This window comes from Rhopalosiphum padi, chromosome 3 (assembly GCF_020882245.1).
Source record: "Rhopalosiphum padi isolate XX-2018 chromosome 3, ASM2088224v1, whole genome shotgun sequence".
NCBI lineage: Eukaryota > Metazoa > Arthropoda > Insecta > Hemiptera > Aphididae > Rhopalosiphum > Rhopalosiphum padi.
The window spans coordinates 35,492,199-35,508,157 of record NC_083599.1 but is presented as its reverse complement, the minus strand read 5'-3'; the positions used below and the strand labels follow the sequence as shown (position 1 = coordinate 35,508,157).

General features: G+C 32.1%; 1 protein-coding gene across 1 annotated transcript; it reads left to right on the top strand.

The window, feature by feature from the left end:
- Positions 1–581: 581 nt before the first annotated feature.
- On the top strand, positions 582–14,989 carry LOC132927178 (metalloendopeptidase OMA1, mitochondrial-like). Its single transcript, XM_060991653.1, has one exon. It carries the CDS (start codon positions 3,775–3,777, stop codon positions 4,774–4,776), a length of 1,002 nt encoding a protein of 333 aa, XP_060847636.1. The 5' UTR covers positions 582–3,774; the 3' UTR covers positions 4,777–14,989.
- The last annotated feature ends 970 nt before the right edge of the window (positions 14,990–15,959 follow it).

The following is a 15,959-nucleotide window of genomic DNA, read 5'->3' as shown; positions in this document are numbered from 1 at the left end:
TGTTTGTACGTATTTATTTTATTTTTTCTGATAATATTAGTGTTCGAGTATTGTAAAATGTGTATTATATACGCCTTAAATGATTACTGGTAATACTTTAAGCTAACTGTTTCGATCGAGCGGTACTATAATATTTTACTTTTTATTTGATTTTCGAAAAATTTACTAGGTAATAATGTTTTATTTATGCGTTCTCCGTTTTCCTAACGATACGTTCTACACACAGATTTCTATAAATTGCACAGAGGAAAAATTGTTCTATAGATAACATCGTTATGCCATTAAACTTCTTCTCCGGTATATACCGTAGTGTTACAGACGAACAGTATGAACGGCATTTACTTTTTGTGCTACAAGAATATTATATTATTTTTATTAAATTTATTTTAACAAGTCGATATTTAGTTAAAAATCATTAATTAAATTGTATAGTGTTACATAATATATTAAGTAAATTATTTTAAGATATTTAATTTAGTGGCACCACCTAAGTATAAATGCACTGATTGAAAAAAGAAAAACCAGTTTTTCATAAAATTAAGTTTCTCATCTACACTCTTTTATAATTGGCTAAAAATGAATGCTTATATTTATGTTATTTTGTATTCAGATTTAGCCGATAACGTACTTTTTGTATTACAATAAGTGTATAACTTTGACGAAAATAATATTATAATAATACTAGAAATATTAACGTTTATTTAAATTGAGTTTTTAATTATGAAGTGAAAAGTGTAATTAATCATCATACAATTATATGTTTTACTATACCTAGTTTATTTGAAAGGCGAGATTAGGTTGTTTTCAAGTTGTCCATACTAAGTCGGCCTATATAGGTACCTGTACATAGAAAATTTTTCTGGAAATTAAAATGCAAGCTTGTGCAGTGTGTATAGAATAAAGTATAATATGACTGGGATTAACTTGCGTCAAACAGTGTTAAAACTTAAAACTAAAAACTTTATATCGATCAAGCAAAGTATATGTTTACTATATCAGTATATATATAATATATATATATATATATATATATAGATATATAGATATATATGTATCTTACGCGGTTTTTTGTTATTGTGACGTAATTCGAGAAGGTAATGATTAAAAACAAAAATATAGCTCTGTGGTGCGATGTTGGAGTGGTTAAATATATAAACAGAAATAAAAAATACTACGAATACATGCGTAGTATTATAAACGTTTTAAGCTTAATCCAACTAGTTTATGGCGTATATATGATAAAAAAAAACCTTTTACGGAAATACGATCTTCTGAGGCGTTATTGTTTCAGCAGCGCCCGTATATTATTATAGCAGTTACTCAAAAACCTATACATATCTATATACCTAAAATATATTTCAAGGGATTATAAAGGATTTAGGTTTTTTTTTTCTACAGTAAAATTATAATATCATGTGAATAGCTTAGAAATTATTTTTTCTCCGTGGTTTATGTGTTGTTATTATGTAAACTAATATTTCAACTAAGTTATGCGGCGTCGAAACGGTCGAAAACATATTACCAAAACGACATTTTATTAATTGTATCATTCGTTCCGCAAATATCAACAATTAAAAACATCAAAAATACATATTCAGTAATTTTCCATAAGCGTTTAAAATTAACATGTTAATGAAATATGTAAATTATTTCATGCTTAAGAATTCATTCAATCAGTTAGTTTTAATATTTATAACTTAAAAATATACCCACACGATGAAATTTTCAAAAAAATCTAGACCAAGAATTATTATGAGTGATTAATAAACATTTTAATTAGTTAAATTGTCTATAAAAAAATCTTAAATCAATTTTTTTTATTGGTCAAAGAGGTTAAAATACACAAAGAATAATACAAGGTTCCACGTAAAATGTACTTTTAATAAATATGATTATTTAAATGAAATACATGTATTACGCTATAACAATTTTATCTCCGAAATGTATGACAGATAAGAACGTTTCCTACGATACAAAAATAATTGTTTAATTAATGTTTTTTTGTTTATTGCAGTACAGTGTTATATTTGCTACCATTAAAGTTTATTGTATGAGTTAATTTTCTTATTAAACGTCACATTAAATCTGAATATTATTTATACTATGTTTTCAAAATTTTTTGAATTTTTTTTCACAATTTCAAGTTTAAGGTTTTTAATAAAATCATCTTATAGACGGATAAGTGGTATCACGTTAAATTCATCGAATTTCGTGGTGAAAATAGTCAGAAATACCGAACTTCAGTTGAAAAATCATGTTTGGTAATCTAATATATAATTAATGACTTTAATATTTTGTTAACTACCTATGTACGAGTACTTAAATTTCGAAACCGTTACTAAATGAAAACGATTCGTGTTACTAAAAGTTTCGACTTGTATAAAGCCCTAATACACTCAATTAGGGCGGACTTAGTTTTTGCACTTTTATTAAAATCACAAACCTTTTTGCGCACAGATTATTTTTTTACAACTTCTCGTCAGAGCACAGATTATATATACAGTATTCAATCTTAATATTATAATGCCTACGGAAAGCTTTGGATCCGTTCGTTGTTCATCAATTGATTTTCCAGCCTATTTTGATGGGCTAAAGTTTTAATTAAGTAAAGTATATTATGCAAAAAACATAATTAGATAAATCTTAAACTACAGCGGGTGGAGCAATTATCAAAATATATTATCTCTACTTCTTCTGGTAGCAAATAAACAAGAAACCGTTTAAGCCATTTCCTATATAGAAATTATTATTTTTATACTCTCGTGGATAATGAACTACTTATCTGTATTCAACGAAACCAAAGTTTGCTAAATACAATGTCCAACATACAGCACAGATGACTTTTAAAATTGAGTTATAGGCATGTTTTTCGAAATCGAAATCGACATAGATTTATTTTATAATAATAATAAATTGTCGATATTGAGGATGCGAGTACATAATACAGGTATTATACATTTCGAAGGATGTTTTCCACTTATTTATATACTTAATAATATATTTATCTTTTAAAAAATAAAATTCTACCGGCCGGTAAAAATAATCTTTTACATTTGAATACGGCTAAATAATTTCCGGAAATAGGAAAATAATATTTATTGAAAAATAGTATTTATTTGTATGAACGAAAAGGGGTTTATCGTACGAACAATAAGAAATTAATTCTGTATAACATTTTGTGCTTAAAAGAGTACCTACACCTGATTTTAAACGGGAAATTTTTTAAAATGTTCACAAATCTATATAGTAGTTACTGTATATTATTATAGATTTTAAATGCTTTATATACCAAATCGGATAATATCGATTTGAGATTTTGCGAATGATTGCAAAACGCGCGAAATGTGATACAAAATTTGAACCGGGATAATTGTCCCCCCCCCAACGTCATAATGCACAAAAAAAATGAAAGTATATAGGTATTGCACGAAATGTTTTTAAAACTCATGTTTCAACTATATACATGGGGTGGCCAACCTTTTTGTGGTCAAGTACCAAATCTTTCCAATCAAGGTTTTGAACAATTTTCAAGTTACTGATTTATTATGTATATTATTATTAAGCACACCACCTATTTTTTTTTAAATTACAATTTTTAAATAGCATAATTTTTAATAATTTCAATTTGTTCACCTGCCATTGTGAAATTTGATCGACGTGTCACGTTTGGCCGTAGGTTCGCCACCCCCGAATTATTTACCGTACAGACGAACCGCGACAATAATAATCGGCGCGTTACTTTGGCGATGATTAAACAGTGGGACGTGCTTGTTCATGTCGTTCTACTGCGGCATGCATTTGCCGTCGCTGGTCGGCGCGGCCGTGGGCCTGATCGCGCGGTACTGGTGGGCCCGGCAAACGGCCGCGACGGTCGAGCTGTACACGGCTGCGGTACGGGCGAACATGCCGTTCATCGGGCTGGCCGCGGCCGCCGCGCTGGGCCTGTTCGCGGTGTTCCTGTGGTGGCACACGGAACTGGAACCGTGGACGGGCGGCCGGCGGCTGTTCCTGTTCAACGACCGGACGCTGGAGCGAGTGGCCGGGTGCGTGGCGCAGGTCACGTTGAACTCGACGCGCCGGCTCCATCTGAACGCCGCGGACCCCGTTTACAAGCGGGTGGCCGACGTCACGTCCCGGATGTTGACCGCCAACTCATCGGTGGACGCGATCCAGCGGCGCCAGTGGACGTTGGTGGTGGTGGACAGCCCGAACATCAACGCCACCGTCATGCCCAGCGGGCTGGTGATGGTATACACCGGTCTGGTGGCCGTGGTCAACGACGATCAGCTGTCGATATTCGTCGGCCACGAGCTGGCGCACTGCCTGCTCCGGCACGTCAACCAGATCAACAGCGTCGCGGTCGTGGTCAACGTGCTGTGCCTGGCGCCGGTGACCGCGGTCGTCTGCGCCACGCTGCCGTGGGGCTGGAACGTGTTGGCGTACCTGTTGTCGGTGGTCGTGTTGAAGGTGTGCTTTGTGCTGCCGTTCGTCCGGCTGTACGAGTCCGAGGCCGACCACGTAGGACTGCAGCTGGCCGCCAACGCGCGCGTGGACATCGCCCAGGGCTACCTGTTCTTCGACGCCAGGGCCAAAAGGGACGGGTGCGCGTCCACACTGTTCTGGTGGCTGTACATGCACCCGACCAACAAACGTCGGGCCAGACACTTGTACGGCTTGATTCCCCGCGGACCACGCGACAACGGTCAGTTGCTAGTCGGAGAGCGTGACGACACTGCAGCACCCGTACCCATTCACCAACGGACGCTCGGCATATAAAACGTGATTTCTTTAAACACCCATTTTTACGCTTAAATTATGAATGCATTCAAATTATGTTTCAAGTTGTTAAAAAAAAAGGTTTTTATTAAAAAAAAATATATTTTTTTAAGTTTTTTACTTTTTTGAATGACAACGTAGAGTTTTAATTTCATGTTCCAAAGCAGAATATTTTTCTGAGTATTTTGATACATAAAAATCGAATTTAGTAGCTTATGAGTTAAAGTTTAGATAAGCGGAGTAGTGGACAAACATTTTGCGGGGTAACCCCGTACCACTCCACACCGTGCATTTCGGATATAAGATAAAAAATATTTAAAAATATAATTTTTTAATAAAAACGTTGTTTTTTAACAACTTGAAACTATGTAAAAATCAAAATTTGAATATTTGCATAATTTAAGCATAATAATGGGGTGAGCATTCCTAAAAAATCACCTTGTTTAGTGAGTTCACTGATTTTCGATATGATTATCTTATAAAAACACACATACACACGTCATTTTCACAATATTCAAAACATTTGAAAGATTATTTATTTATTTCGTATTTATTCAAAATAATATAAAAAACATTACTCGACCGCAAAAAAAATAATAAAAAAAAAATAAAATAAATTATTGATTAATCGATGTCTATGATAGCCATAGATTTGAAAGAATGTCTGTGGTACCTCCGTACCGCGACGTAAGGGCATAAGGGTATACTAAGTTGCAGTAGTCTAAAATGTGTGTTTTAAAAAGGGGCTAACTGTAGGGATTTATTGGATATCGAAATTAAATGAATATTTGTTTGATTGTACCCCTTGTTGCCATTGCAAGTTACAGTAAATAAAATAGTTATTAAGATTGGATTTAAAATTTTGTTTTAGATGCTTCAAAACCACCTGAATTATTGTGTTTAAACTATGTGTAGCATACGTTTAACGGGGTCAAACACAATATTTTATCCTCTGTAAATCATCTGGCATTATTTGGTTTGTCACGGGCAACGTCATGCAGAACTGGATAGTTAATAATATGAAACATTGAAACGAGATGAATGGAGTAGTATATAATAATTAGTAAATCATATTATTCAAAACTCAACAAAAGGCTTTCGGGCTCATATATTTCAAACGATACGGTTAAATTATAAAACTGCCAAAACTAATAACTGAAATGTTTTCGCGTGACATCTCTTTATATTATTTTATGCGTCGTAATTAATTCAAAGATGTACTTATAAAATAAAAATATAATATAAGCTGTGATATTTTCATCAAACAGAAAAAAATGACTAATTAGTATAATATATATATTATTTTATATACATTTATTTGTGTACTTTGAAATAATAATTATTACGTTAAATTAGCATCGTATTTATTTAATAAACTGAACAAAAGACGACATGAAACAGAAACAAATTTTGAAAAACATTTATCAAACGAATAAAAAACGTCAAAAACTACATAATTATTATTGTATGGAGATAAATTGTCTTACAGTTTATTATTTTAATAATACTGATGAGAATGATTAGAAGAAATATTTATATTAATGTAAATTGAACATATAATTATAAAGGAAAATATCGTACTCATCGAAGAATTCTGTTTTATACCATTTGTCGGTCTTTTATTGTCATATATTTATTGTTACGTCATTTTAATACCGATAAGAACAAAAAGAAAATCAACAATTATATGATAGTGTGATAGAACATAACGATGAACGTACAGAGGTATCCGGTATACTTATAATCTATATATAATTATATTATCTATATTATGTTGTCACGAATCTATTCATCCGGTTATCTTGATTTTTTTTCAACTGGTGAAGACGTAAAGTACATCGTGATTAGAGGTCTAAGCCTATTTTTTATTCTATAAATTATTAAAAAATTGAGTTATCATTTTTTTTTAATAATCAGCAATACTCGCATAAAGATAAATTATTTTTATCCGTGAATATCCGAACAAAACTTTTTAGTCGTTTTTTGGTTCAACTTCATGAGTTGTTAATTTTTGGTCTAGAATGAAAACAAAATCAAATTTGGTTCGTTAAATAAAAAAACAAAATCCAAAAGAAAAATAATTTAAAAAAAATGCTGCTATTAAATGGCAAAAAAAAAGTTACGCCGAGCAGTACATCTATGTAAAATTAATAAATCGGAAATATAATTTATATACCAAATCAGAAAACCAAAATTTTTCCACAAGCGTTACGCTAAATATTAGCATTAGACAATTAATTTTAGTACAGATGCATTTTTTTGGGGGGGCAACGAAGTATACGAGGATAGCTGGTATACGTAGTATATGAACGATATTACTACATAATTTTGAAACAACGTCCCCGCCCTTTCATAATAATCATAAGAATAAAATATTATAAATAATATACATATTATGTGAGTTTACAACTATCCATGTGTGTAATGACTATTTATTGTGCAAAATTTCGAATAACTCTGATCACGTGATTTTTTTTCTTACCCGTTCAAGTCACGATGGCTGGAAATTAAATTTATTTATTTTGATAATATACTTAATATTTGTTGTGATGTAAGTTGACAAATAATTTGATCAATTATCAGAATGGTCAGATTTGTATTGGCAATTACAATTATTGTTTGTAGGTGATCAGGTGATGAACCATGTTATGGTGATAAATCAAAAGTGTAAATAAAATTTATATTTCTAGGATCAGTGAATATTAATAAATTAAGGTATGGGCATAAAAGAGGTTTAAATTATAAAAAAATTTTGATTACTAATCATTTTAAAACTGTCTAATAAGCTATTTTAGGAGATACAACTGATTTGGATTCATTGAAAACCAAAATATTATTATTACAAATATATGTATAGTTGGTACCTGTTGATTCTATGTAATATATATATTATAATGGTTGTAAGGGTTCAAGGTGCCACACTGCAACAGTTATAAGTTTCGAGTGACCGAATAGTCAGTTTTTAACAATATTTAAAAATATATACAGCCTTAAAAATCTTGCATCACAAAAATGACGAGGATCGTGTTTGCCAATATACTCTTCATCATTCTTGTTACACAAAGTTGTTAAGATCCTGTATAGTATCATATTTTAATATTTTGTTAAGAACTGTTTATCGCGGGTAACTTAAAAATCATTAGGTACCATTGCCCTGTATTCCGCACATTTAGACTAGCAGCAGGCAGGAATGAGTTCTTAAACGCGTTAATTTGAACAAATTGTTTTTAGGAAGGCATAGTAAATTATAGATAGATAATGAGCTAGTCTTTTTGCCACGACTAGTTCCAAATTTTAAACTAAATTAGATAAGCCAAGTTGATATATATATAACAATTAAGGAAATAATTATGATGTGAGTACAGAAAACATACGCGGTGCTTCAGTGGTTTTAGTCAGAATCTACTGAAAAAGTTTTTTTTTTTTTTTAAAATAACTGTACTAAACAACATTGAAAATGATCTTGGTTTGATGAATAGTTAAGTGAATAACAGAAAAGTAAAATATATAGAGAGTGCATAACTGTTCATTAGTGTCCCTAACCGTATTTAAGAAATGTTTACGCTACAGCACGTGTTTCACTTCCAGTGCATCGGTTTCGTGAATGTTTGGTTTAGAGGCGTTAATGTAATGCTTCAAAAGAAAAATACCATAAGAGTTTTGATAATATATTTAATCATTAATTGAGTATAATCAATACGAATGACAAATTTATTTAAATAAATCATTTTCTTCAATAATAATAATAAAATGTTTTTCTAAGTATTTAGTACAAAGAGAAAAACCTTACTATAATTTTCATTTTTTTTTTCATCTTCAAAAGCATATGACGTTAAAAATAAAATTTTAGATTTGATACTTTATTGATGCATATTTAATATTTCACATTCGTTTCATTACTGTTATTTATTTGACAAATTGGTATTTTAAAAATTTGAACGTACAAACGATTTGATTCGTTTATGAACTGAACAAAATCCAACTATCCATCAGACGAACGAAGCAGTCGACAATCGATAAAATGGGCAATACATTTATTAAAATGAATTTTGTTTGTAACCTCCCACCCCCCTTATTTAGCCTATTAAGTGTGGTCTGGGCTTACCACTTATAACACAACGGTATTAATTGCAGTGCGGACACTCGACCCGAAAAGCGAATATGACGGTATGACATGCCGCGCCGGATGAAGCTCTACACAGCTATTGTAGTACTTAAGCCTATTATCATAAATTCATAATCATTGTCATGTTTATCGTTCCGTTTGAAAGCCGTTCGCTGGAAACGTCTGACGGGACGGTCATCGCCGGCCATTTCGCGGCGTACACTATGTCATATCACACACGATATTACGATATTATTATAATACGATGATTGTATACGACAGTGCTTTTCAAACTGGGGGCCGCGGTTATATGACTGGGTGAGTCGTGAAATGTATAATATATATCTAACCTAATACTGGTAGGCCATAAAATAATTAACGATTTTGATTAAATGGGCATTGACGATTTCACGTTATAACATTTAGGGGGGTGCCTCCGCGACAAAAAAGTTTGAGAAGCACTGTCGTATACCTACGGTATCCGCGTACGCGATAAATAACTATGCGTGCGTACCTACGGTGACCGTAGAGCTACCTAACTCGACCATTTCGTATTGACATTGCCGTTATTCGCGTATGAAAATATATATATGTGACAAGGCGGGTTGTTCGCTTACGTCGTCGTGTATGGTGCCTGGATATACGGTTTTTTTTCTTTTTTAGAGCGTTTGGGATACACGAAACTGTCGGGACGAGATAAATTGGCAATTTTACCCGAGTGGCGCCCGCCTATACATGTAGGAACATTTACACGCCGAACACAATCAGAACGCAGTCAGATAATCTTCATCGGGAAATTCACTATGTGACATATCGTCACGCATCATAGGACGGACTTTATTAAATCGTTTTCGAACGGTATAACATAATATATTATATTATGTACGATGACAAACACAGTATTCGACGTGGACATTGGCATATCGTTTGTATTACGTATATTATATTATACATAAGATGAGGCATCGTAGAAAGTCCATTAACCGCCGTAATATACAGAATTCGAAGGAGTTGGGAATTGGAGCTTTGAGTTTTCTTCGTATTTATTGATCTTATACATTTTCAAGTTAGATTTAAGAAGAAAAAATGACAGGAAATAATTAATTAAAAATTAATAAAAAATAAAAAATTACGAACATTTAATACAAATGTTAATAATAATACATAATAAGTTGTCCATACATCAATTTTAAAATATCAATTATTCATTTTATTATTACTTATTTAATATTTTTCATTATTATTTTATACATATATAAATATATATATATATATGTGTGTGTGTGTGTGTGTGTGTATTTGAAGTTCAAGTGTTTACAAAATTTGATATTTAAATAATAAAATAATAATTAGGAAAAAATAAGAATAATTCACGTTTACATAATAATATATAATAACCTATTATTTTTAATACGTGTTGAAATTTCAAAAATATTTAGATAAATATTATTATAAATATTTATATTTCAATAATAAATAATCAAATTTAGCACATCCAATACAGTGACTTTTTAACGAGAACATACATATTTATTCAAAACCTACTATACATACAACATTTCCTATGTATTTTTTCCATTCGCTTTTTACACACCGTTATTCTAGTTATTGGACAATTATCGTTGGTAATAATATTATAAGAGTTGGTCAATACCAACCAAAGTTTTTTCCTAAATTTCTCACGCCTATAAATCATGTTAACGATTACTTATCATGTACCAACTTTACACCGTGTACGACGTTTCGAATTTTTTTAATGCCAAACTTATTTTGACTTGGAATCTACTAAAAAAATTGATTCTGTGTTGGTATATAAAGATTTTATACACTGAAATCACATACACTGTATGAAAACACATAAGTTAACACGCAAAATACTTTTAAATTTACGTTATGTGAAAGTTTTACAATACTTGAATAAAAACGTGTAAAGTATATTCGAATGTGTATTACAACAACAATCAATAGTCTTAAAAATTATACAAATAGATAAACGTATTTAAATATATTATTATATAAATATTTTAAATAATTTTGAACGCTCACTAATTATTATCTGCAATGGCTATGTTTTCAAAATCGAGTTGAGTAATTAATCACAATAGAACTACAAATATAAAATACTCGTGCAATGTTTGGTATTTCGAATTTTTGAATTATAAAATTGCACGATAAATTATTTAAAATAAATGTCAAATGCTCATTTCCTGAAATGCATATAAAATGTATACGAAACACAATAATAAAAATGTATATTTTAATACCCGACAAGTATAATGCTCGTACGATGTATACTAGTATATTATAGGTAGCGTGTTTACGGCGTCGACGTCGTTTCCTCTTATAACCAAGTTTGCGTCACGCCTGACGATCTCGGGTCGCTTTGACGGTGGCGCGGTAGGGCGGTGTACTCGCGGGTGAATTTCTGCGGTTCCTTCGCGGAGCGGGACTGACGTCTCCGGAGGACCACCCCGAGCGTCGTCGTCGCCGCACTTCGCCAGTTATAATCTTATTACCGTAATATATTAATACCGTGTAAGTGCGTAGTGTGATACCGATGGTATGCGTTCCTATTAATACAATCCCCGCGATACCCCCCCCCCCTTAACCAAGTATATCCAAGTATATAATATAGACGCGGCGAGGGGGTGGAAGAAGGATTAGGTGTTTGCGCTTGCAGTGTGTGTGATCAACCATGTCAAATCCTTTCCATCCATACGTGTACGTACGCGTAAACGCAATATACTAATATATAATGATATAATATTGCCTAAAGTTTTATTTTTATCTTCAATTCTACGTTAAGTCGACTCGACATTACACCCGTTATACGATGATCGATCTTCGAATTTCAGGCGAAAAATAACGTAGGTAGTGTTATCTGAACGCGTAATCCGAGCATAGTATGCATATAATAGGTCAGGTCATAATATAATCTATATATGATACGATTAAGACGGAAGTGAAAGTATCTCGCCAAAAACTGTTTAAAGTCATCAATAAAACCATCGAAAAAATACATACATATTGTAGAAAATACAACGATTGGTCATCACAAAGCAAATATTATATTACCACGTCGATATTGTCTACTGTAAAACTGATGATTATAATAATATGATCAACACGGGGATGGGCAACTGACGTCCTGCGCACCATTTCAATCTGAATTTTTTTTTTTTTTTAATGTTATTATGGCATTTTTTGGCTTTATATACTCGCTGACCCGCTATACCTTCTTAAAGTTCTAAAAATTGGTCTTCCAGTAACTCTGAGTCGAGTTTCCTATCCCTGAACCATGTGAATTATTAACATCTCGAAAACTTTCATTTCTCTCAGCCAGCCCGCAATAAAACGTGGCCATTGCACGTCATATATACAATTGCGGATGAACGTTGCAAGTATCACCGCGTTAAACTACGGGCATAGTAGTTTATCGGTACCTACGCGTAACGATCGCTATCGATTCGATTGCCGTGTCCATGATACACGTTTACGCATTGTGTGTGCTTACATTACAAGTGGAAACGAGATAAAATACAATAGTCGTGTCTTTCGCATCGGCCAGACGTTTTGTGTTCGCCCGATAATATTGTTGGGTGCGCTCACCTATTTTTTTTTTTTTTATGTAATCCTTACCCGGTTTTTAAAGTCGGTTATTAAAACATATCATATGATCAGCTGCACTCGCGTGTTTAAAGTTTGTATTAAATAATAACTAATATTCTGAAAATATATAGTAAATTCATGAATTCATTGTGAAACCACAACATTTTATAAAAATATGACAGTATATTATAGGTAATTGATGTTTTGTAAATAGTTTGAATAATTGGATATGGATGTTTTTTGGTTGATGTTCTATAGAAATCTGCGAGTTCATCTGCGACGACCTTTCAAAAATGATTATTTATAAAAATAATTGTTTTTTTTATTATTATTTTAACAGCGATGACATCACGACGGCCGAAAGTCTAAATCAAAAGTTGGCCAGCTATTAAAAATTATTGTCGATAGTGTTGAATTTCATAAAATTAATCTTAGTTACTCGTTTACTCTGAGCAGTGAAAGTGAAAGATGAGTAACGACCAACTGCAGAAATACGTAAACAAATTTTAAAATGTTTTGGTGTCGGTGATGTTATTTATTTAAATCACACTGTTCAATAAAACAGTCGACAGTAAAACTGTGATTGATCTTTGTAGTTCTATCAAATTATTGACGAATTAACATATTAATGAATCGTTTATACATAACGCTTTAAGTACACACACACACAGACACAGTACATTATTATTTATGGTATATTATCTGTCTTATTAGCATCGTCCATTAAGCGTTATTTACCCGAATTATTTGAGCGCAACTTGCGTATGTTATCCAGACAATGATGTCGACCTCACACGCGGTACGTTAAGTTCCTAACGCTCAACTATACTACCTATACATGTATCGTATTCGCATAATTTGTTATGTCCCCGTATGCGATAAATCGCGAGCGCACGTCTCAGAACTTTTCGAATTATTTGACATTCGTCCGATAGACGCACTGCAGAGTCCCGTCAATGGGGGTAGCGCGCGTGTATATGGGTTTTGCAGCCCCGTCGGGCGTGATTCGCACGTTCTAATACAACTGCGAAATCCGTTTTTGCCACGCATCAGACCGAGTGTAATGCCACGTTTGGAATCGATGCCGATATACTTATATATTTAATAGTTTTTGTGCAGAACGGATTAACCGGAAGTTGACCTGGTCCCAGAAAATCACTGTATGGGGTCTTATAGTTTTATGCAAATTCGTCACCGGCGAAATTAAAATCTGATCGTTTTTGATTCCGCGAACCAATTAAAATCGCTCACCAACCGATGTATAATATAATGGAAGTAATTTAAAAAACCGGAAATGGTTTTGTTTGCGTTACGATGTATAGTTTAAATATAATATATTGTTTTTCATTTCACGTCACGGTTCTAGATCAAAGTTTATACTTTGAGTAAATAAATCAAATACGAAATGTCGAAACGTTTGCTGTCCACCCGCTGTTATAACGTGCACATGTCCGACGCGAGATAATTTTTTATTCAAACACAAGCGACGCATCTTATATACCTGCTAGTGATATGCCGTAGTTACACAGTTATATTATGTGCTGTGAAATAAAGAGAAAAAAAAAGAAAAGTAGAATCGAGTATTTGCCAAAGTCATTAAGTAACATATTAAATAAGGACCTATTTGATTTTCAAAATAAATTCTTTAAAAACTTTAAATTAATGTAAACACACACAAAAAAAAAACAAAAAACACAATTATCTAATGTTTAGAATTTTTTTTTATAAAAACGTATAATGAAAAGCCTGTATATAATATTTATAAATATTATTAATATTGTTTCTCATAACTATAAAGAAAAAAACTCCGGGATTCTATTGATTTTAAAATTGTTTCTTTGCATTTTTTTTATTATTATTTCTTTTGGTAAACAATTTGTATTAATATTTTCTAATAAAGTTGAATTATTTCAATGATGAAACCAAAATAATAAAATATAATTTTTAAAATTATTGTGGAGTATATCAAACGATTTTTTCGTTGTCAGTGTCTATTTTGGGTCGAGGAAAGAATTTTGTCAAATAATCGATATTAAAAGATACATATATACATGCATTCGTTAAATTTGCATATTGTTTGTTTCTATTTTTCATGTTTCAATGTATATTTGTGTAAAGCCACCGCCTTCACCACCATAAACACTACAACAACTACTACTAAAGTATGGTGATCACCGAATGGTGATAACTCCGAAGACGGTTCTGCTGCTTCGACAAGCAGAACGAAAACTTCGTCGTTGGGAATTTTATGGAAGTGTTCCGTCACAATAAGAGTTATTACGGTTTTCGTCGGACGCAAAACCACGCCGAAGGAGATTCGTTTTCAAAACAAACTGCGGTCCACTGTAGTCGATGTATATTTGCTTATTTATTTTTATGATTATGTATTTTATATTTTTGTTTTCGATATAGAACTTCTGCACAGCTGTTACGGTCGTGTGAACCGATACTTTGTATTAATGACGCTATTGTTAAATATAATTGCAAAAATCTTATTAATTCATATTGCATTTTTTTTTTTTTTGTTTGAAAATCCTCTCCTGTAACATGAAACTGCAAATGGTGAACCTTTTAAATTGTGATGCATATACAAATATTATATTAATATTATAAGGTTATGCACGTAAAAAAACTCAATATACTACCATTGTATACGTACTTTTATTCATTACTACTGCAATTTAACTACGTGATTACGTATCACAGTCAAAGAGAATATTATGTTATGACAGTGTTATGGTTTGAATTGAATTATCTATTAAAAATTCAAAATGTAGTTGACTACTCAGCGCCTACAATATTATAAAATATCTGTGAGACTCACAAAATCGCTCTTACCTATACGACGCTACTAAATTATCGTTCTTCAAGCTTTCGGGGTAACTCATTAAGTCATCTCCGTTGGAGCGAATTTGCGTAAAGTAGGTAAACTACGCATGATAATATTTTGGTAACACGGCGTTTTGGTCAGGCGATTTAGGTACACGAACGAACACGATCGTCGAAAATCGTGTTTGTTGTACAGGTGTGATACATTTTTTTAAAATGTATTTAGGCATTATAAATATGACCACTTCACAGTTTGATGGTCTATTCGCATACACAGTTGTCATGGTAAGAACTGTAAATATATAAAATAACGATTCAAATGAGTAAGTATAACAGTAATATCAAGTCGTATTATTGTATAGCTATAATACGTTCTATAAAGCCTGAATAATTATATTTTAGGTATCTCAGAATAAATGCAATCATATTTTTTATATGTTTTATTGTTTTGTTCATAGAGCGTTATATTTTAATTTGAAATAATATGAAAAATAGTTTTATGTAAATTACATCTGTAATATCCCTTGTCATTAGTTGTATTGAATTTTATCATCAATTAATCGTGTTGAATGTTCATTTTACATAACTTCCATATAAAGCACTTTTGCTACCAATATGCCTATTTGAGTATTTACGAACT

What these genes read in the sequence shown, in the direction of transcription:
- LOC132927178 (XM_060991653.1), top strand. Translation starts at nt 3,775, where the DNA reads ATGTCGTTCTACTGCGGCATGCATTTGCCGTCGCTGGTCGGCGCGGCC.